The sequence below is a fragment of the Ciconia boyciana genome, chromosome 24 (assembly GCF_034638445.1).
Source record: "Ciconia boyciana chromosome 24, ASM3463844v1, whole genome shotgun sequence".
In the NCBI taxonomy this organism is placed as follows: domain Eukaryota; kingdom Metazoa; phylum Chordata; class Aves; order Ciconiiformes; family Ciconiidae; genus Ciconia; species Ciconia boyciana.
Window position 1 is genome coordinate 4,637,629 of NC_132957.1, and position 22,532 is coordinate 4,660,160.

Genomic DNA, 22,532 nt, shown 5'->3' on the forward strand with positions numbered 1-22,532 from the left:
GACATAAAAGTTTTATTTATTGTGTTTTTCTATAGGTAAAGTGGAAAACTGAAGTTGGCTTTAAGTGTTTGCAATCTGAGAAATGATGTGAAAAAGCAGCTCAACTAAATGTACATTCTTTTCAATCTTTTCTTTTTTGTGTGAAGGCTTTTGTCTTTGTATCTTTGCATTATTTGTAAATGAAATGTAATAAAAGTTCAAATGTTTTTGTCTCTGGCTGCTTAGCTTTTTCTTAGTTGCGTTTGTTTGTTTGTTTGCTTTTTGACTTAAGGTTTTCAGTGTTGAAATATTGGTGTTTTCAGTGCTCATGTTTATAAAGAAAAAGCAAAATCCAATTATTTTGGTTCATTGGCTTCTTACAGCTATGAAAGCTGACCTCTGTAGGACTCTTCCAAGAGGAAACTGCAGCTGATCTAAAAGATGCAAAGCATCCTGATAAGTCTCAAGATGTAAACTGTCCTCAGAAGCAGTCCCTGCGTTCTGAAGGTGACGTGTGGTGACTGTCTCTACTGTTCTCAAGTCAGAGCTTCAGTCACGTTTCTGGACTGCTGCATTGTTTTAGAGCTTTCTGGGGTAAGCAGAGTCTTGTCTGTCTGTTTGAGTTGCGGGATTTTTGAAAGAGAAAATGAGGGTGTAAATCTTCAGACTTGCCTAATTAGATTGTCGTACACGCGTACTTCAACAACTGGGTGTAGCTTTCACCGCAGTGAATCTTGCGTTAGGTTGGTCATCAAGGTAAGTAGAGCCAGTGCTGAAAAAAGTTTTACGTTACTAAGGCAGCTGGGACAGAATGACCAACTCCCTCAACTTGGGCAGTTATTTCTAGCTCTTTTGAATGGAATTCATCTTTTTCTGATACGGTTTTATGCTTGTCTGTGGGAAAGGTTCATCTGCAATCAGTGTTCTGACCTGAGGGACGGGTGTGCCGGGGAGAAAGCTGTCGTTCCGGTTGAGTATTGTGTGTGAAGCGTAACTAAGTTGACCGCAGCAAGGCTGAGTGAATGCACCTGACTTTCCAGTGACCAAGCGAAAGGTAGTTCATTTCTGCTCTCAGCCTGGAAACACACCATCTCTGGCCATATCCATCTTTGGAATCAGTTTCTTGGAAGCTACATAAGGTCCCTTCAGTACTTGAAGCCATTTTGTGTAGGGGATATTGTACTCTGGACTGCCTCATCTGCATTTTTTTCCTGTTCGGGAAAGAAAACTTAGTGGCCATTTTCATGACAGTCTTAGAATGGCGAAGGGAGATGTTCTCAAAGGGCTGTGATCAGCAAGCGAACCGTCTCTAAAGGAGCCAGTTAGCAAAACTAGCGTTCTTTTGGCAGATCTCTGCTTATGCTGTTGCCTTCGGAATGTGAAATTCAAATGCGTGTAGCTGTGGAGACCCGCGCTTGGTAAAGTGCAGCTTTTGCCATCAGCTTTCCAAGAGGAGAGGAAAAGTTGTGTTCACACCTTGCTTGTTTGCTAACATTTAACAGAAGCAGCACATCCAGTGTACGGTATTTATCATACGGCCTCATTCTAGAGTGGAACTTCTAACTAGCTTGCAAAACTGCACTGTTAAGTATTCGACAGGAACTGCCTTTCTCATGAAACCATGAGCAAGTCTCCTGAAACCATAAGGAAGTTTCAGTATAATTAATGTGAACTGCTTACCTGAAGCGTCTTGCAAAATTTGGCTTTTATTGTCTCTTTGGGCAGACTGGAATGCTGCTAGGTTATTGTTTACCTGGAAAAGACTGGGGATTATGGTAGTGCAGGATTTAAGACTTTCCAGGTTACCAACTCTAGAAACCCTTTGTCTGCTGTTCCCAGCTCAAGTGAGCACCCACGATACTAACGGCTTCCGCTGTCCCAGCTCCTCGGCTGTCTGTCTGGGGGAGTCCTGGCACGGTGTCATAAGACAAATCAAGCATAAAGCTTTCATTTATTGTTCTGAAACTAACTGCCACTGACAAGAACCAGGTAGGACAGTCTAACTAGAGGGAAGTTCTTGAAAGAAAAAGCCTTTGCTAACGAAATCCTTAATTCAGCTGGGGGCTCTCTAGCAGTACTATTGCTTTCAGCTTTTGAGGGTTTCTCTGTTACACGTCCGTATCGGAAGAGTTTCAGAAGAGGAAAAAGCAACATGCACGTGACCAAGGAGAAGTCTATTATTTATTATCCAATATTCCAGAGTATTTATTATCCAGCATTCCAGAACAAAGATACTCTCCTTAAAGTGCTTTTTTAAAATGTTTTGTGAGCAACTTGTACATAGGCTGCTCTCTGTGTCCTTTTCAGACTAGTGCTGGGTTTGCTTTGCAGTAGGCCTTGAAAAGGAGACCAACATTCACACTCGAGAGCCTTTGAGTAGGGAGAAGATTCCTGGGAATCATCCATGCTAAACTTACTCAAACAATTCCAGCTATTGCAGGTAGCTTCTCAGCACATCTTTTTCCATGTAGCGTAGAGAACTAGTGTTTACAGCAGCACGGGCTTCTATTCACACTTGCTGTCTACACCTCTGCCGTTCCAATAGGTTTTCGTAGCGTTTAAAGAAAGTTGCTGTTGTAGAAAAGATGCCGGATAATGCATTGACACTTGGTGCTGTGCAGAGTGCAGTGGTACGTTACTTACAGTTCTTTATACCAGAGGCAATAGTGGGGCAGCTGAGCACGTTTTTTAAAGCAAGTTTTGCTGGACAGACGTTTAAATCAGAGGTTAGTCTTGCTGAACTCTAAATGTTTCATAATCTTCTGGAATGGTGTCTGAGGAGGATGAGATTAAAGCAAATATAGATTAGAAGTAGAACCAGAAATGAAAAATAGAATAAGCTACTGCATGACATCCCATTAGAGTTGTATGTGTAGGCTAGCCAAGACAAATTAACATCTTGAAAGCAAAATGGCAAAAACGCCTGTATTTGACTTTGAAAACTAACTCACCGTTGCAGCGATAACGCAGGTTTGACCAAATAATGTTCTCCTGGGAGAAGCAGAAGACTCCCAGGCGGCCTCCTCGCATAGTTGTATCAAGGACAACTCCAGTGTCTGCTACTACTTCAGGGCCTTCATAGAAGCGAGCTCTAGAAGAGAATAAGCATGTGTAGGACATGAACTTGAGACTGATAGAGCCTTGTAGAAATTGTTCCTCAGTCCAACACTCCCTCCTCTTTACCACAGGACTGTACTAGAGAGGCTTGTTTTATGTGTTAACACTTCCACTCAGCCGTGCAAAGGAAATCGTAAACCCCTTACCTGATGTATCCGACTTGAGGCCGATGTTGCAGGAACCAGCGGTAAGATGTCTTGTCCTTCCAGCCAGAATTGCGAGGGTCTTTCCACAGCAGTTTGACCTGGTCTGTGGTGTCTCCGGTGTGCCAGAGAGAATTGCGGAGATACTCACCTGGGCCTGTTTTAGACTTCACTGCCTAAGACAGAGGAGAGACTGGTAAAACGTTTGGATAAAGGACTGATTGACTGTAGCTGCTTGCCCCACTGCATGTGTCCAAGCAGCACAGCTAAGAAAAAGACAAAAATCCACTGCTGAATTCTTTTTCAATGGTGGCTTTACCTTCAGTTGAATTCCAGGTTCTGCTACTGCTCGGAAGGGGTTTGCCTGCCAGTATGTCTGTTCCATCTGCTTCCACATGACCACATAAAAGCTGGAACTGTCCTGGTAGCCAAATATGAAGCCAGCATAATCATCATCTGTGGCAGTGTTGACATGGAACGTGCCCTCAAAGTCCACTCCATTGAATGCCGTGTAACCTGTAATTGGTAGGAAAGCAAATACTCTGTATTCTACAACAAAATGTAGATCCATTTCTTTTCCCATTCAGATGGGGGAGGTGGATTTTGCTAAGCCAAATCTGAAGATTGCCTGCTACAGAAAATATTTTCCCAGGAGGTGGGTGGAATCATTAAGTAGTGTCTGAAATACTTGTAAAAGCTGCACTGAGAAGTACGCAGTTAATGAGCGATAATTTTCCAATAGGACAAAATAAGTGCCTTACCTACAGCCAGGCCAGGATCGCTGTTCATGGTCTGGACAATTTCCATGCCCTGAGAAAGATGAATGTGGACTCATTAGTATAGTTCCAAACGTAACTTTAGTGTTGTTAAGTGATCGGGGGAGAGGTACACCAAGGCTCTAGGATTAGGATGTTGTTGAACAGTATCATTAAGCCTGCAGAGTCTTTTAATGAAAACTGCATCCAGTTTGGTACAGGCTTGTTCCCACCTGACTCACTAGCCCGTTCTGGAGCAGTCTCCTACCTGGTTGAGGACAATCCAGTTGGGGTCAATCTGTGCATCACCCTCAGGGTCCAATACAACCGTCTGGAAAGCCCTGAAGTCTGTTAGCGTCACTTCTGCGTTCTCTGGGCACACATCAATTCTGTCAATCACCATGTCTTTGTCAAAGTCATCTTCACAAACGTTTCCCACACCATCACCTGAGAGCACAACAGAAGAAGAGGAGTAACAAGCTTTCATTAATTTCTCCTGCCCCTTGCACCTGAGGTTTACTCAGCTAGCTTTTGGCTAGCACAGCTAAAGGTAGCCATGTCTATTGAAGGTTAAGAGGTGTTCAGAGCACTGGTACGCTCTTCCTTTAAGTCAGTTGCAGAGAAACCCTGAGGCTTCTCTTGCTTGCAGAGATGCTGTGAACAGAAGAAACACCTCAACTTGTAGACACTTCTGGAAGAGAACTTTTCCCAAATATGATCCTGATGTCAGGGTTATTTGAGATCTGAAAATGATGTTGGACTGTCTCGAGTCAGTACTGAGGAGGTCTTGCTTCCTGTCTATCTCTAGAGGTGAAACCGATATGCATTGGCCACCAGGAACAGAAGACCCGCGTGCAGGGCTAACGTGCATCCATTTCCCTTACCGTCTGAGTCTTCTTGGCCAGGGTTAGGGACAAGCCGACAGTTGTCGGGGCCTGGAGGTTTCTCATCTGGAATCCCATCATTGTCGTCATCATCATCACATTCATCTCCCAGCCCGTCATTGTCTGTGTCCACCTGGGAGCTGTTGGGCACTGATGGGCAGTTATCCCGTGTATCTTGGTGGCCATCCCCATCACTGGTGGAGCAAATTACAGGGAAAGATTATCCACCGACATGTGCTTTTAAAATAAGCATGCAACACCTTTCTAGGAGCTGGGGTCCTCGACGAGAACAGCAGAAGTTGGTGATTTTAGCCTTATAAAGTCCTAAGCTATTAGTTACACCAACCATAGATCAGAAATACTCCAGCTGTAGTGTATGAACAAATCTGTGAGTAGTAGCTAATGACAAGCAAGGCTGCTGTCAGCAAGCTTACATCCGCTAGCCTTTGGGCCATACTTCCACTGGCAAGTTTTTTTGAGGTCTGAAAAAAATTCCACCTCCCTTCACCTCTGTCTTTTTATCGGGTAAGGCCAAGCCAGGTTGTCACGGAGCTGCCAACGCACGCCTTTTTCCCCCTCCATCCCCAAGATTTCATGCAACCTAAGTATAATTTTTGCAGCAAGCTCTCACCTGTCCTGGTTGGTGTCACAGACATCTCCCACTAGATCGTGATCAGTATCTTTCTAGTAAAATAAAGCAATAATAATTTAAACTTTCCATAAATCAAGAGGAGGATTAGGCAATAAAGAGAACAAAGAGAGGTGTTTGTTAGCTTCTGATCTGACTGAACACAGAGCTGACAACAGTGCCATGATCATTCTGATTGAACACAGAGCTGACACCAGTGGGAGAGTTCCTTCTGCAGGCTTTACAAGTTGCCCTGACGAATTCAAGCAGCGCTGTTTCTAAATACAGGTGAGCAGGGTAGGAAGAGAGAAGTCCAAAGTGCAACACTTCCTCTCTGACATACTCTTCTATACCCCAGGACGTTTGATCTCAAGGGCTGTACTTTTGCACTGCAGGATGGCAGCTAAAATTTGCAAGTGGTAATCTTGGTGAGTTACCAGGTACACCTTAGGCAGATAACATGAGCGCTGTCTTGAGTGACAGCAATGAACCCATAAGACTGCAAAACTGGGAGTGCTTACTTACCTGGTCTGGGTTACTGACTGTTGGGCAGCTGTCACACACATCTCCTACTCCATCACCGTCACCATCTTTTTGATCAGCGTTAGGAACTCTTACGCAGTTGTCCACTGAGTTTTTGATCCCTGTAAAACATGCAAAGTGGACCCATCAAGGCAACAGGGCTACTAAGGTCTATGCAGCAAGATCTTTTTTGGATGTAAGAGATGGCAAAAATCTAGGACAGTTGAATTCATGCAGTAAAGCAAAAGTTTCAATTTTTGTGTACATTTTAAATGCTTTTAAGTTGCATCCTAGCAGCTATGGAGGATGGAAGAGATCAGCAGCAACTGATCTTAAAACATACTCCAGACTGCATCATGATGGATGTCTGAGCATGCTGTTGCACATGAACCTGAGAGGAAATGTCCTTAACTGCATTCCTTAGAGAAAGCTAAAGAACTGAAGAACATGGCTCCAAACTGGCATCATATCTGTGCAAGAGTGAGTGGCCAAGAGGATGAAGATGAAACTGTCTGCGGTTCCCTAAACCATGACAGAGTCTTTTTCTTCTAAAGTAGATGTCTATATAATTATAAAATAAGTCAAGGTTAATCTTGGCTATTTGACAGGGAAGATTTAGACAGTGCCTCTTCAAGGCCCGAGACAGGACAGGAACAATCTAACTGGCGACTTGTATGACTTCACTTCCCGCTTCTCTGCATTTACCTGCTACACCAGCAAATCATGCCAGCAGGGAGCTACTTGGCAGGATGTAGCCAGACCCAAACAGCACTAGATGCACTGGAAATACTCTGTAAATAAATATGTGTGTCTCAGGCCAGCAGCAGTTGTGATTTCTGGCTTTGGAAAGCAGGCTTTGTGCAAATACAGCATCATTAGCGCACAGACTGTTTCTAAAGCCAGCCAGGCTATTTTTCCCCCCCCCAGAAGACAGCCCTGACACATACTGCCTTGAGCCAGTAGCTGCTAACAACTTGGATGTTCCCATACTTCTTCGTAAATTTAAATTGCAGCACAAAGTAGTGTCCTTGTCTGGACTGAGATCAGTTTGCATGGTACATCTTTCTTAAGTCTGACACAGGTTTGACGTGATCGTGCACAGTAAGAGTGCTAACAAAAATTGTTAGCACCATCCTGAAGATAGATCTTTAAACCCTGCAAGAGCTGAACTGTGAAGGATGCTGGCTTGACTGCTCATCTTGGCATCTTAAGAACTGAGCTGTGCTTCATCCCATCAGAAATTAGTTCTACTCCTGCAGAGCACAAGCCTCTGAAGGCTGGTACCGGCCGTGAGGATCTCTAGCTGCGTGCCGAATAGCTTTCTGGTTCTTAGCTCAGTATATATGGGCCTCTCTGAGGATGCTCCCAGCTGCTCTTACCATCTCCATCCATGTCATCGTCACACTCGTCTCCCTTCCCATCGCCATCAATGTCCCGTTGATCATTGTTCTTCACTTGGCGACAGTTGTCACAGGCATCACCAAAGTTATCCTTGTCTGCATTGCGCTGGTCTGTGTTGCGGGTGTACACGCAGTTGTCCTGCGGGAGAGAGGGACTGGCTGAGGGGAAACGTTTGGCACTGAGCATGCTACTGCGGCATAAGAAAGATGAAAGTTCTGAGGTATGTGACCAGCTGCTCTGAGAAGCCCAGCAGCCTATCTGCAGCCAGTCTTGGTTTCCTCCATTCAGCCTAGTCACTGCCTGTTCAGGGAATACCAGTAGCACCTGAAAATATCTCCAACCAGTGCTTGACCAAGTGAGACAGAGACTCCCTAACTCTCAGGGGACCATGACTGGTAAAGTCCATTCAGTGCCGTGATGTTCTCTCCTGTCTGCTTGTTTTTAGATTCTTCAGACCATGCAGATTAAAAGGAAACATTGCATGCTGTGGCCTGCAGGTTCCCTAAATTCACATTAAAGGTGTAGGCAGTTGCTTTGCAGGACCTCTGGGTACATTTAGGTATGTCAGGGTTTAAGCATTAGAATTCAAACCTCAGCATTTAATATCCCATCTCCGTCAGCATCATCATCACAAGCATCTCCAATTCCATCCCTGTCTGCGTCCTCTTGGCCAGAGTTGGGGACAGTCACGCAGTTATCCTGAAAGAAAAGCAACAAAGGGCCTGCTAGCAAGCTGTGCATGTCATTTAGCCTGAGTTCTGAAGGTTGGGCAGGGTCTCACCAGCACCCAAGGCCTGCCCTCAAATCAGAATTGCCCAGTTCTGGTTAGGCATTCCTCTGGTATACTGTTTCCAGCAAAACATGAGACAACTGCATCTTACCTTGCGGCATTTTTTGTCAGAGCAGCGTTGCTTCTCATCAGGGACTCCATCAATGTCCGTATCCTTCCCACAGACGTAGCCGTTCCCTGCCCACCCCACGAGGCACTGGAAGACAGCAGATTAACAAAATGAAGCTGCCGGTGAGTCCCCTGATGGCCATATGCCTCCAGAATTGAAGGCTTTACATGAGAACCAGCACAAAACATGGCAAATCCAGGTACACAATGCTCTATGGGAAAAATATTGTCTGGAAGAAACAGTTATGCTGTAAATAGATTTTAAATATCTCAGACACAAGCTCTCTGCTTGTTCCTGAGATTATAAAGACAGATGCAGCAGCAAAACTTGGCTCCAGCAGGTTGCTGAACGGTGCTTCTCCCTGCTCAGCTGCCTGTAATGTTCCATGTCTGACAAATTTGTAGCGCTTCAGGCAAAAAAAAACCCCGAACAAACAACAATGGATCTGAGGTGCCAGGAGCAGTCTTCTTCTCCAGAGAGCACTGAAAGAGATATTGCCGTAGCTCAGGTGCTAATGGAGAGCAGGTCTGTGTTAGGAAGGCACGCTGTCCAGGAGAGGGCAGTGGCAGACCCAGGAGAGCAAGCACAGTGCAAGGGAAACTGGAGAGAGCAGACCCCATAAGCAGGGAGATTTGGACCTTACCACGCAGGAGATAGACCCGTCGCGCTCCACGATGCACTGTGCTTTCTCGTGACATGGACTAATTTCACCATTAGGACAGCGTCTCACTGTCTGGCTCTTGCAGCCAGTGACTTGATCCCCAACAAAGCCAGGTTTACAAGCCCCGCACTTGTAGGATCCCTGCAAGAAAAAGCAATAGGGAATTAACTATAACATGAGTCCTGGCAAACCTTTGCTGTAACCTTCCTCAGCAGCTGGATTGCCACAGATAACAGAGGCCCCAGAGCTTGGGGAAGAGATCCACATGAGGCTTTCCAGCAATATTTACCCGTGTATTGATGCAGATGGAGTTTGGAACACAATTTCTGGCAGCACCTGTCTCACATTCATTGATGTCAGTACAAACCTGTCCAGGAAGAACAAAATAGACATTAACTTCACTCTTAAGCAGCTACCACATGACATGATTACAGAATTAGGGCATCACTAGATGCAGAAGCAAAGCCCCTGACACACCTTACTAGGACCCACAGCTCAAAGTTTTCCTTCAGACAAGCTTGAGCCAGATCCCAGCAATACTCCTGACCCAGGCAAGCTGTTCACCCTCTACAGAGTCACCAGAGATTTTAGCCTGGCAAAATAGCTTAGCTCTGAGCTGAGCTGTCAGAGTATCTCCTTACTGTAAAAGGATAGAAAAGAGTCAATGGAGCAAGAAGGTCAAAGACTGCGTCCTATGACCAGCTAGCAGCTCTCTGAATAACACAAGCCACATGCCATTCCTGCTTTTGGCAATATATTCTTATAAACCATACTAAGATTAGGTTGGTTTTTTGTTTTTTTTTTACTTTAATCTGTCTATAGCTGTCAGGGAAGCGGGGAGGGGGTGGGCAGTAGCTGCATCAACTCTTCTGTGTCCTAGTATGAAGGATTCTCCAGGCTGGCTTCACAGCTACAAAGCTGTCAGAGACATAACATTCTGCCCAGCATAAATTCAGCAGAGATAAGGTCTTGGAGTGGAGGTTGCTTTGCTGTTGATGTGCTAGGACATCCTTGGCAAGTCTCTCCTCTCACTGCATCAGTCTTCCCACCAATACAATGCAGTCATCTTGTACTTCCCTCCCATTTCTTTGAGGGCTCCAAGACCTTTAAATTACAATTACAGAGGGGAAAGAGTTAATGGCTTCTGAAGGAGACAGAAAACTTTCTGGGCCTTACCTGTTTGTTGGCCCTGGCATAAGCTAGTCCAACTCCTTCGACCATTTGCCCAGTGAAGCCGGGAGGGCAGGGATCACAGCGGAAGCCAGGGACAGTGTTAATGCACTGGACCTTCGGGAAGCAGGGGTTTGCATTGCACTGTAAACAAGAAAGAGGTTGTGCAGAACTGTGAGGCAGGCTCGCTCAAGGCCAGCTGTGAAGGCAGCTCTCAAAGCAAGCCTTGCTGGGTGAGATCCAGCTATTGTACTTTTATTTTTAAAGAATAGAACAAAAATGCATAGAAGTTCCTGGCTTTCCTTGCAAGTGGAAAATGCAGCTTCCCCATCTCAGTTGTTCTCCCAAGTCCCAATATGTACAGACAAGTAAAACAAACCAACTTTCAGGACTAATTCTTCTTAGGTGACATCAATTTCCCAGGCAAAGAGCTGGCTTCTCTTCACACTTTCCTTCCTGGCAGTCTCTGAATCCAGAGAACTGGATAATTTCTTACACTGGTTTTGAAAGACAGAGCAGTTGGTTGTTTACTACTCTGGGAAGCAATTGTCTTTCCGAAGTTGCTATTAATGCTTGCTTTATTTTCTCCAACACTTTATTATTTTCACTGAATTCTTATACTCTGTACTGGCAGATGCATTATATTAATACAGTGGTTCCCATGTTTTGGTGACTAACAGATTATCATCAATCTCAAAATCTCTTATAGACCCTTTCAACATCAGCAGGTTTTTAAACTGAAATGCTGTAGAGGTGATATGGCTTTGCAAGACACTGACAGTTGCTGGGTGGACTAATCAGCGAGCAAAGGACTATGGTTTGGGAACCACAGGACTAAGGAGTCTTATGGACACGCAAAATTAATGGTTGAGTAAAGCTTTGCATACACACAGAGAGTAAACTTGATGGAATGCCACACTTTAAAAAAAACAACAACCAAACCAGTATCTGCCTAGCAAGGTTTGATTTAAAGGCAGAAGTAAAGCAATACGAGTAGTGTGGTAAGATTTATTGTATAAAGGACTATTCGGGAAGCATTTGATTCTATTCCACACATAATAAATCTTATCTCTAACAACTCATCAGCCATTAGCTCAAAAGATTGTAAGACCAAAAGGGACTGTTCTGGTCTTCCAAACTCGCCTTCCTGTGTGGTACAAACCAAAAGATTTATTTTGTTTGAGCCTATGTATCTTTTAGAAAGAAATGCCTAGCTAGACTGGATATAAAACCAACATGGAACAGAGCTTAAGGGAGGGTGAGACTTCCTTCCAGTGAAATTATGTTTCTGTTGAACTTCAGCTCCTAGGGGAATTGCAAGACTTTTCTTTACAACCACAAGACAAACCCGCAACGCTCCAAGAAAAGCGAGCCAGCTTTGTAACTTCCAGCCTGTCCTACTTGTTTTTTTACCTCATTGATATCTGTGCACTGTGACCCATTGCCTGAATAACCTGGGGGACAGGGTCCGCAGCGGAAGCCAGTGCCAGTCTCAGTGCAGGCCACTCCAGGGAAGCAGGAGTTTGGGAGGCATCTGTTAAATTGTGTCACGGTGATGAGAGGGCCTGTCGCCTCGGTGTGCATGCCTAGAGGACAAGAGGAACGTTAAGAACAGAGCCGTCACTGCCAGAGACTATCATCAGGTCGTCTCAGAAGATATCAGTGTGCTTCATACACAGGCCATTTCCTTGCATCCTTTCTGAGGGTCGAGCAGTTGTAACTCTATTTTGTAAATGGAGAAAAATGAAGCCAGAAGCAGCAGCTTGACAGATTTATGAGTCAGAGCAGACAAAAAATAAACAAGAAACCCCAGAAGTCTTAGCTCCCAGTCCAAAACTCATGTCGTGCTGCCCTCCTTGTTGCTGTAATATGCTTGCTTTTGGAGTTCCAGAGAGATCAGTTCTCTCCCTGGTTCCTCTACAGCTACACCTCACTGGCAGTATGGGCTCAGACACCTGGCTAAAGCAGAACCCACACAGCACAGGCTTAAATCTGGGAAGCATTGTGGAGGGCTGTCAGCCAAAATCTCCACTGTAGAAGGCAGGCATGTTAAACAGGTCAGCTTGGTTTGTAGCAGGAATACACTCACATCAGGCTCACATAAGGCTCTCATGCCATAACGTTATGCATAACATGCTACCTGTTACCTCCACAGGGCTAGGAAAACTCACTTCATCCTGGCAGATGAGAAATCAGTCTTATTCAGACATTCATCACTTCTAGGCTGGAATACAGCAATATGGTCTATCTAAGCATGAAGTATGGTGATGTGTAGGAAATTCTAAGCCATATAAAATGCTACTGCAGTCCTATTCAGAAGCACATCAAGCCTGTCCCCACACTGCTGCACACCAGCTTCCCTTAAAGTTTTCAGCCACATGCCAGGTTTTTGTCGTTATCCTCATGAGCTGACCCATAGCACAAGAGAACTTACAAAATTAATCTGTATGGGACGCAGAACTTCACTGAAGGCCAATTCAAGACTCTGAATAAACTTGCCCAGAAACTACATTTGTCACAAGTCTCCCACACCCACTACTCTAAGTGGCAAGTTCCTGTTTTCTCCTGCTTAAAAACCCAACATAAAAATCCTGAAACAAAATAAAACAAAAACCAATGCTCTACCACCACCAGCAGCAAAGTCTTCACTAAAAACAAGGCCTCTTCTCTTCACGCTTCTCTTTCTGACAAATAATGAGAGAAGCACATGACTGTTGTGAGTCACGTTGTTCAATGCATGACTAAAAGAGGCTCAAATTCTACAGTAAGGAGTACAGGAGAAGAACACACATAAAGCAAAATAGCAACTGGGGAAGGCAGAAATCAAGTAACAGAGAGAAAGTTCAGGACAGTTTTATGAGCAAATTATTAAAACAATTGCTGTGGGTGAATGCATTTCTGTACTGCAGGTCCCAAAAGCCTTGGCTAATCTCTTTTCCAGCAGAAGTACAATCTCTCCAAATGCAGAAATGGTTATTGCTCCACCCTTTGAGTGTACTGGCGATTAATAGAGCATCTCCAAGAACCATGCTTTCTGAAAGCCAGGTATACTGGAAGTAAGTTCCAGTCTAGAAAAACACATTTACTGGGGAGCAGAGGGCAAGATTTATATGGGAAAAATCTATGATCCTGGTTCCTGCATGCTCTGTAAACAACCTCCTTGCTTGGATGGTGGCAGCACTGGGATGGAAGGAATAGCAGAGCAATGCCTCTTGGGGGTGATGTTCTCTTCCACTTGCAGCTCTGGAGTAGCCAACTGTATCCCACAGGATACCCAGGTGTGCATTCCCAGGCAATTCTAACATCGGCCATGGGCTGGATTATTAGGAGACGTGGTTGGGCAGCTTTCCTCACTAGAATGACACTACCCCAAGAAGTACAGTGTGGTATGTCACAAAACCACTAACAAAGCTTATTTCAGAAATAGTGGAAGTAAGCAAATGCTGGGGTTTTGCTGGAAGGAAAGATAAGCTTTTTAAGGCTGCTTCTGCACCCCATGCTCAGGAAAGGGGTAATAGCTTCAGCTGCTGTTGAACCATGAGAACAGCATGGAACACTGGTCCATGCGTGCAGAATGTTGTGGGGGAAAAAAGCATCATTAATATTGAGTATTACCCTGTATCACTTGGGATAATTGTGAAACAAGCTGTTTCCTTTGGGGAGATGGTCACAGGTGGCATTTTACTACTTGTTTGGACACAAAGGTATGAAGGACTTGGAGGAGGCAGCTGAACATAGAACTCAGCTCAGTAACTCACCACAGGCATCACACTCCATAACTGTATTCTTCAGGAATGTTATCTCCTTAATCTAGAAGAAAACAAGAATCACCACTTAGCCAAAGGCTGAGTTTTGCTCCCACACAAACTAATAGCCCCCCTGCCAGAAATAGGGTGTCTCTCTGAGACTGCACAGCTACTTACAAACAAATTAACTCTTACCCCAAAGTCTATGTTGCAGACTTTATGGAAGCTGAGGTGGCTTGTATTCCCTGCTGTAAGTCACTCCCTACTGTAGTGTTTCTACAGGCTAACTTGATAATACTATTCTGTCACAGATGCAGGAAACACTTGCCTTGAATACACAGAAACAAGTGCCATAAAGAAAGAGGTATCTACTTTATTTGGGTTTCTGCACTAGAAGATGCTGAACTAGCACTCCTAGAGAAGTCTGCTTTATCTGCAGTCCAGGTATTAATAAGTGAAGTCAGGAGGAGGTACCCCTGTGAGCCATTTTTGCAGATATATGAATAATCTCTGACATTGCTTCTGCCATTCTTTGGCCCTAATGCCCTTGCCATGAGGATATTTAGAATCTATTCACAAAAGCTCCTCCCTCCAGACTTCCTCTGATCTCCTCCAGGCTCCTATTCCTTAAGCTTGCTTCAGTAAAGAGATAATCTGTAGCATCAGCAGTGCAAATATGCCGTTCCTTTAGTGAAGAAAGGAGTATTGGACAGGCACAAATAGGCATGTCAGTCTCAAACTAACATTTATATGACTCTCTAGCATCTTAGATAGCAATCCTAGCAGACTTCTTTCCTGCAAAAGCCTTACTGGCTATCTACAACCAATGCTCAGGACCACCCTTCCATACCCTGTGGACTTCGTGTTTCCACGATTAAGTCATTTGACTTTGACAAAAGCTTCTACTCGTGTCTCTCTGCCAGCTCCCAGGTATAAGAGCAAGCTTTCATTCTATGTTAGATTCTCTCTTCCCTCCAACATGGCCTGGGGTCATGTATTTTGAATAGTTAATGCAGAGATAGATGTAACCCAAATCCCCAGAACATCTCCTGTTAGAAGTGGGTGACAGAGAGCAGAGGGGAGAATTCAGAGCACTGCTAATGAGTATCAGTGGTTCCTTTGTGCCAAGAATCCTTCAGCCTTTGGCTCAGGAGAGTAGATCTGGCCTTTTATTGTTATGCCTTTTGCCACCCTTATTGCCAACATCCCAAGATGCTGAATCAAGGAAAAGTAAGTTTTAGAAAATCTTTGCACAGATGAAGAAATTATGAACTGCCACCTTGGCTCTCCAGTGGTATATGCAAGTTCATCTTCTGAGGAAGAGTTTTCTTGAAAGCGCTGTTGAGAAAAAGACCATGGATAAAAAAAAAAAAAAGTAGGTGGCAAGAGCGAGAGAAAGAACAAATAGAAAACCTGTATGGAGAAGCAGTGCTAAGCTGGAAGGGAACACTGGAAATCATTGCTCGAGGCTGCCAGGAACCATGTCTGACCTGATTCCTAGTAAACACTGGGTATTTATGCAGCAGCCTGAAATGTGAGAGTAACTCAATGCAACAGATGTTTTTGCAGATTAGAGGCCGCCCAGTTTGCACTGGCACAGAGACCTGTCTGCCATTCCAATTATCTGGCAGGCAGAGGCTGCTGCCCTCAGCTCCCAGAGTGGATAAAGGGAGAATGGAACCTTTTTCTATACTTAAAAGAGAGTTGACCAGACAAACCACCATCTCCTCGTTAAAATGGGAGAAGATCTAAGCACCCAAGAACTTCCAAATTCCCTAAGAAACAACTGGAGCCAGAAAGGTTTAGGATTAAAACAACAAGAGGAAAGAGTGAATACAGAGCTTGTTTAGACTCCATATGACTTCCCTTTCCAGGACCCTAACAGATGGCTGAAAGGTCTCTACCATCTTCCAAGTTTGGACTCTCTACTGATTTCGTGAGCCCACAAAACCAAGGAAAAAGTGACTTGTTTTTCCAGTTAAATATACACCTACTGTGTGTGCCTGCCTTTTTTTTAAGAGTTCATTCTCCATGTACACTGTTTTTCAGCAGACACGGTTCTAAGCAGTAGAATATGGCATTCAAATGAATCCACTTTATCTCAGAATTACAGATCTGATTGTGAGACCACCTCTTGATTCTGGTTTGCAGCACAATAATTGTAGTGCTCATGTCACTTAACGCAAGAAGCAGCCCCCCCAATTCCAGAACTCGGCACGTAAGGCAGAGGATTCAGAGATTGTGCAGCATATAAGGAATTAGGTCCCTTTCTGACCTACCTGCTGTTTCAACAAGTCTCGAACTTCCATTAGCACACGGTTAGTTTCTCTCATCTCTTCCAGCATTTCTGGCCCAACTTCACCTCCTAAAAAACCCAAAGTGGTTGGGAAAAACACAGAAGAGCCATTAGCAGTACAAACCAACTGGTGTTACTAACTTCAGCTTAATACTAAAGATACAGACTCCTCCACACCAGTCTCTGCCAGTTCCTAACTAGAAGCTTGCTGGAATTAACAGAGACTTGCACATAGGGTAGAATTTGCTCTGGGCAGGGCAGACAGTGATAATCAGCCATGCCTGTCAGGTAGGTAACAGTTACCCCACAGCAAACAAATTGGCCTGGCAGTCTGGCAGTTGTGGTAGCTGTTAATCTGGCATGGTTTCTGCAGTTCACACATAGGAAGGCTTTGCTGCCAAAAGAAGCAAATTAATAATTCAGTGCTGGGGAAGCTGCTATGAAGGGCACCACTAAAGTAAGGCTCTTTGCTGAGTCTATCCCAAACGTGCTGCCAAGCACTGAACTTGGAAAAGTGGCACATCAGCCATTGCCTCGCCTGTTCTCAAGGTACAGACTTTTTTCTTGCTGGAGACGGGTTCTTTTTGGGTAGCAGCAGTTTCAAATTGCTGTGCAGTGGCTTTGGGACACAAAGGATACATCACCTCATCCATGCAACATTGCATATCCTGTTTAAGCTATGCTCAACAGAGGATATAAATCATTTTACAAGGTCATCTAGGGCAGATTAACATGATTTTTCCCTCCCATCTGCTAGATTCTAGACTTGCCTAGTCCTTTGAGACATGCTAAAAATCTAGTTCATACTCCAGCTTTGCTCAAGAAGAATGAATGGAAGTAGCTCATTTTTTCTACAATTATGTAAGTTTTAAGAAAACTTGAACCATTTAAAAACAATTGGACACAAAGTTCAACTCTGGTATTCTCCTGTCTGCCATGAGAAAGTACAACCTCATTTCTCTAGTTTTTTCTAGATTAATTGATCCTCAAACAGAAGTCACACCTTGCCCACAGTGTAAGCAAACCTTTATGAGGAGAGAAATAGCAGTTATCTACAAACAGCGCTGTCTGTTCAGGGGAAAATTAGCTGGAGTTAGGTGTCTGCCTCCTTGAGCATGAAGAAGTTGCCAGTGCCAAAGGCAGGATGTGAGCCCATGCCACTGACTTAGTACAACAACTTCAGCATTCTCGTGTGACAAATGAGCCTGAAAGCCTCATGGTCTTCCCTGCACAGAACCACGAGGACTTTATGAATATTTGTAACCTGTCCAATACATTTTGGTTTGGGAACTAAATTGAAAGCACCACAAATGTGTCATTCTGAGACAGAAAGACTGAATTAAAGTGACGTTTTTTATTTTATTGAAACAAGGAGCTTGCACATAATTTCTAACTTCAAACAGAGGTTTTGAATAAGCTCTGCACGAAGGCTTCAGGCAGCTTCCGTTATTCCTGGGAATAATTTTCCATCCCTAGCAGCAAGATGTAATTTAAAATGAAAGTTTGGGTTTTTTTTAAATATTCAAATTCAAAATAATGATTCAACCACTTGGGAGTGATTTCCAAAGGAAATCTATGCGCTTGCAGACATTTCCATTACTATGCACCCTTCTCCATGGACTTGTTCTGTCTCCACAAGCACACACCTGACTCTGGTACACAGTCTGAGTCTGCCGGATCTCACAGATTCTCTTCGAGTTGAGCATTCCCCTAACGGGCTGTTCAGAGAAGTGGAATTTTTTAAATGAACTTAGCATGGCTACGTTCCTAGAAGTCAGGGCTTCCCTGAGCTCTCTGTGCACAAGCAGAGAGAATATCCAAGGATCCTGCTATAGGACATTCTGTATGATCTGGTTTTTTAACTTAAATCATATGCAAAATGCAGATTAATGTAAAGTGTCTCTTGCAGGTCATTACAAAACACAACAAAATTTCCAGTTGCCCTAGAATAAATGTTTTTCTTAAAAAAACTTCACTACTCAGGAGGGGAACTGGGGAAAAATCTAAGACTGAACATTTACACAGTTAAGCTTCAAGTTTCATATGAAACTACAAAATCCCTAAACATTGCTTTCAGGCTTCAGCAGAGGCAGTTGAAATGTTACCTTCTTCCTCATTCCCTCTGCGAAACAGAATTTTCATAGGAGTCTAGAAAGCATATGAGTCCAGAAAATATAGAGATAATTAAAATTACTTACCTGCTCTTCTCTGCTGACATGATGAAAAATGACAAGAGAGGCAGAGGAGAAAAACAAAGGCTAGAGCTGAAATCATCTTTGAATCTCCAGGCAGTGTGGATGTACGGGCTTCTCTTGCAATGAATTTTTAACCTGCAGGTTTGCCTCTGCTCCCCATTAGTGTCTGTGGTTTGCTATTTATGAAGTTGCATTCCTTCCTCTGAAGTTCTTATTCTCTGATGCTGGACGAGGGGTGGACGTCATTTCTGGCTGCTAGTCCACAGAGAACGTTACAAAAGTAAACAATATGAGAAACTCATCAGGAGAGTAGTTTAATTTTTTTTTTAGACCAGCTTGTACCAAAATAGGCCAGAAAATTCCAGAATTAAATGGATTCTTTTTGGATTTGGGTTTTTATTTCATCTTCATGGACACAGGATAGACGGATGATTCATAGCCTTATCCCTCACAGATTTTCCTTCTAAAACTGCTCACAAGATCACAAAAGCTATGAGACATCTGGACTTCACTAGAGTTTCAGAAAAGGCTCTTTAAACTCCCAAAAGACAGTTTCACCACTCACACTTGGGGCAAAATTATTGAATCATCTTCCAACTCCAAAGAGGAGTCATCACATCATATTTCGGAGAGGCACTGGGCAAATGTCCCTTAGAGGCTGATGTTCTTATTACCCCCCACCTAGGCTTGTCTAAAGGAAGGATGCAGTGCAGAACTGACGGCATGAAAGGAAGGTAGACTTTGCTGTTTCTTGTCTGTGAAGGAATGAATCTCAGTCCAGCATTTTCCATCAGTCAGTCTCAATCCAGTACTTTCCATCAGAAGACACAGAGCGGATTGAGAAATCCATCTAGAGAAGCCAAAGAAAATCTGCCCAAAGAAAATCTTAAAGCTCCTACCTCAAGGAAATTACAAGTTAAACTGTGACCTGTAAATAAGGTTCGTCTGAAGACCAGTGAAATTCTTGATCACACATTTTCACTGTTTGACTGTGAAATCTGTTAGTATGTTGATCATACAACTCCCTTGGGGACACAGACAGGAAAGCCCCAGGAAACAGTAGCTCAGTCTTTTAAGTGTTATAGCAGCAGGATCCTTGGATATTTACATAAAGGATTTTTTTTCTCATTTTGACCTCAGACCTCCTGTGTTCAGGAAGAAACTTCCCATCCCTGTGGCTGTGCACAATTTTCGAAGGCAACTGGGTGCAGTCTTGCAGGCGCTGGTGAGCATGCATGTTCACTCAAGTAAGCAAATAAATATTATTAGTTTTATATTAAGGGAATGCTGCAGCAGACATATTTTACATTTTCTTGCACCAAGCAAATTTATACTGAAAATAAAGTTAATTTGCTTGTGTTACCTAGTTAGCATTTGTATGATTCTGCTTGTCTGGCGCACATGCCATCTTGTGTTACACACAGCAAGTGACTTTTTGCTGTCAACCCACAGGTAAATCAGCTTTGAGGGTTTGATACTTGTGGTAAGCAAAAGTGGTTTAGCTGGAACTCAGAACAACTGAGTTTCCCAGGTCTTAGCATTTCTGGGTCCTTCTGGACAAATCAAAACCATGGCAACTGATTATTAAAGATAAAATACACTGGTTTTTCCAGTGATGTTCTGGGAAATATTATTTACAATTTCTATTTTATAGCAACAATTGGGGAGTGAATGAAAAATGCCCTTTCACTCCCACAGAGACCAAGTCTTTCACCTGAAACAGTGATAGTTCATGTCTGTCCAGCTTATGTTTGAAGATGCTGTTGTCAAGAGGTGAGAGAGGCATTCAGACTTTGCAGACGGCTCAGTCCAGGACCCTGCTAGATAGCAAGCAAGGAAGCCCATTAGTACCTGTTATGGTAGTGGAGAGTTTTAAGAGAAAAGCACATTACTTCAACAGAAGCCTGATAGGTCATGAATAAAGGAAGGTTCTTGCCAACTATGCAGAAAAAATCTGTTTTTTTCAAGTGGGGAGAAGTCATAAAACTCCAGAAAGAAAGAGATGTAACTCACATGGAATGAAGAATGGACAAGGGTCACTTGTGAGGTCACCTCGGAAACAACTGACATCAGATTTGCTTTATATGGAGAAATAGATGTCCATATAGAATGATGAGACAATCAAAATCCTAGTACTACAAAAAAGAAATGAAAAGAAAAAAGAAACTATTCAATACAAGGCAAATAAAATATGTATGAGCAGTAATGATGTTTTCTGCTATCTAAGTAAAGTATTACTCAATGGTATCAGGATATAAAACCAAACAAACCCACATTAAAAAAACCCATAAAGTCAGACACCTAATAAAAACGTTGCTTGAAAGTCCAGTATCCAGCTAACTGGATACTTCTGTGTTTCTAAGTTTTCAGGGGCCAAAAAGCCCCCAGTTTTTGAGAAGAGATAGTAGGCTGACTAGAAACAACCATTTTTGAGACCACATGAAATTGGCTTGTAAAACAGTGTGACCCCCAGCCAGCAAGAGAGCGGTATTTGTATCCAGGAAGAGCTCTCGAAGACTATCAAGAAGAGTCCGGCTTCCTCTGTACAGAGTTCAGCATTTTTCTGAACACTTTCAGTTGCCAAGAATCACATGCCCTTTTATAATACTATAAACTGGTGATCACGTTATATGTAAAATTCACTGTATTTTCTAATATGCCTATTGTTTAACATCCAAATTGACTAATCAAAACCATATTATAGAGAAGCTAGATCATTTTCTTTGTTTTTACTATGGACTGAAGAAACTCAAATAATTGGCATCAAAAAGAAGAAATCTCCCAAGCTCCTGGAGTGACTGCAAAGGACAAAAGGAAAAGAATCCTCTCTTCTGAAGGATTCTTCTCTTCTCTTCTGAAGAATACCTTGTATGTACAAGCTGCAAGTCACCAAAGTATTTAAAACATGCGGGGCTACCAGCAGCGAACCTGGATCTCTTCACAGGGAAGAGAAAAAGAGAACTTTGGTAATGTGGACAATCTGCAAAGTGAACGATCTGCAAGTACATCGCCACCTCTGTTCTCCCCTGCAAGAGAGTCACGAATAACGAATTTATTGGTGGAGGCTGGAGAGTGGACTGAACTGGCTCGCAAGGAGCACATGTGACTTGTAAGTAACTTTGCAGTTAGCTGAGGTGTTAGAGCACAAAAGGAAAACTGTGAGTATGTGCTTAGAAGATGCAAGTTCTCAAACTCAGTATCACTGCTGAGAAATGACATTCATTTCCCTCAGCAATAATCAGCGTAGGACAGCATGGTGACAGAATAGTGCTTATTATTGCTCACTTATTCTAAATGAAATGAACCCAAGCATATGAAATCTGCATGAAACCAATTTTAAATATTTGAACAAGTGAGTCTTCTGCATATTAAGGCAGCGATAAATATGTCCTTACATTCTTCTAGAAACCCGAAGCCATTTCTCTTTAGTCTGCAACAGTTTCTGGGATCATTTCTATTCATTGACAGTAGCAGAATAATTGTACAAATTAAAATGTAGCTAGTTTCTACAGAGCTTTCTTGAGTTGAGCAAGACACGGTGTCTCCACAGGGTGAGGTCATTCCTACCTTTATTTTCCTTGGACTTCTTTTATACCTTTCTATATTCAGATCTGAGGGCTAGAAATCCCTGTAAATCACTACTCTAACGCAGCTTAAACACACAGTAGCAGATCAGAAAGTGTTTGGTCATGATTTGGTTATTTCTGCGTACCTGTGTCTGTTTAAAAAGGACAAATTCAAAAGTAGCTGATATATCTGAACTGGTTATTATCTGATGGGGAAACATCTTCCAGATTTGTCAATATCATTTTTTAAGCATTACTGATTAAAAAAAAAAAGGTGAGCAGTAGATAGTGTTTATTTGGGCTTCAGGGTAAAAGTGTTTTTGCAGTCTGTGCAGTGCCAGGTTAGTTACACCTTTTTCCCTGACTGGAGTTGACATCACAAATGAAACCAGCACACAAATAAACAACAAAAAGAAAAGCTCCTACTAGTTTAAAGTTTAAATATTTTCCATCTCTGTGTTTTTAACTAATTTTTGCCAAGTGAAGTACAAAAGTCAGAAGGAAAAAGTTATTTTTCAGTCTTGTAAGGTCAAGTTCTAAAAATAAGTGAAAAACACCTACACCCTCTGA

The 22,532-nt window shown here is 43.1% G+C and overlaps 1 protein-coding gene across 11 annotated transcripts in view; it reads right to left on the minus strand.

Moving 5' to 3' along the window:
• Window positions 1-2,159: 2,159 nt before the first annotated feature.
• Window positions 2,160-22,532, minus strand: part of COMP (cartilage oligomeric matrix protein) — a 38,113-nt gene continuing 17,740 nt past the window's right edge. For 6 of the 11 annotated variants that reach the window (XM_072845602.1, XM_072845600.1, XM_072845597.1 and 3 more), the window contains exons 4-24: window positions 20,410-20,531; window positions 20,111-20,216; window positions 18,400-19,638; window positions 16,185-16,270; window positions 13,918-13,969; window positions 11,573-11,745; window positions 10,166-10,303; window positions 9,279-9,356; window positions 8,972-9,130; window positions 8,311-8,415; window positions 8,021-8,128; window positions 7,408-7,567; window positions 6,032-6,150; window positions 5,510-5,562; window positions 4,879-5,072; window positions 4,263-4,441; window positions 4,001-4,049; window positions 3,559-3,755; window positions 3,243-3,415; window positions 2,931-3,070; window positions 2,160-2,753 (exon numbers count right to left, since the gene is read on the minus strand). In XM_072845602.1, the coding sequence (XP_072701703.1) occupies window positions 2,707-2,753; window positions 2,931-3,070; window positions 3,243-3,415; window positions 3,559-3,755; window positions 4,001-4,049; window positions 4,263-4,441; window positions 4,879-5,072; window positions 5,510-5,562; window positions 6,032-6,150; window positions 7,408-7,567; window positions 8,021-8,128; window positions 8,311-8,415; window positions 8,972-9,130; window positions 9,279-9,356; window positions 10,166-10,303; window positions 11,573-11,745; window positions 13,918-13,969; window positions 16,185-16,270; window positions 18,400-18,475 (2,286 nt within the window). In that variant the 5' untranslated portion in view covers window positions 18,476-19,638; window positions 20,111-20,216; window positions 20,410-20,531 and the 3' untranslated portion in view covers window positions 2,160-2,706. Of the gene's footprint in view, window positions 2,754-2,930; window positions 3,071-3,242; window positions 3,416-3,558; window positions 3,756-4,000; window positions 4,050-4,262; window positions 4,442-4,878; window positions 5,073-5,509; window positions 5,563-6,031; window positions 6,151-7,407; window positions 7,568-8,020; window positions 8,129-8,310; window positions 8,416-8,971; window positions 9,131-9,278; window positions 9,357-10,165; window positions 10,304-11,572; window positions 11,746-12,784; window positions 12,825-13,917; window positions 13,970-16,184; window positions 16,271-18,399; window positions 19,639-20,110; window positions 20,217-20,409; window positions 20,532-22,532 lie in introns of those variants that run through there. The other 5 variants (XM_072845601.1, XM_072845599.1, XM_072845598.1 and 2 more) reach the window with 5 other exon arrangements.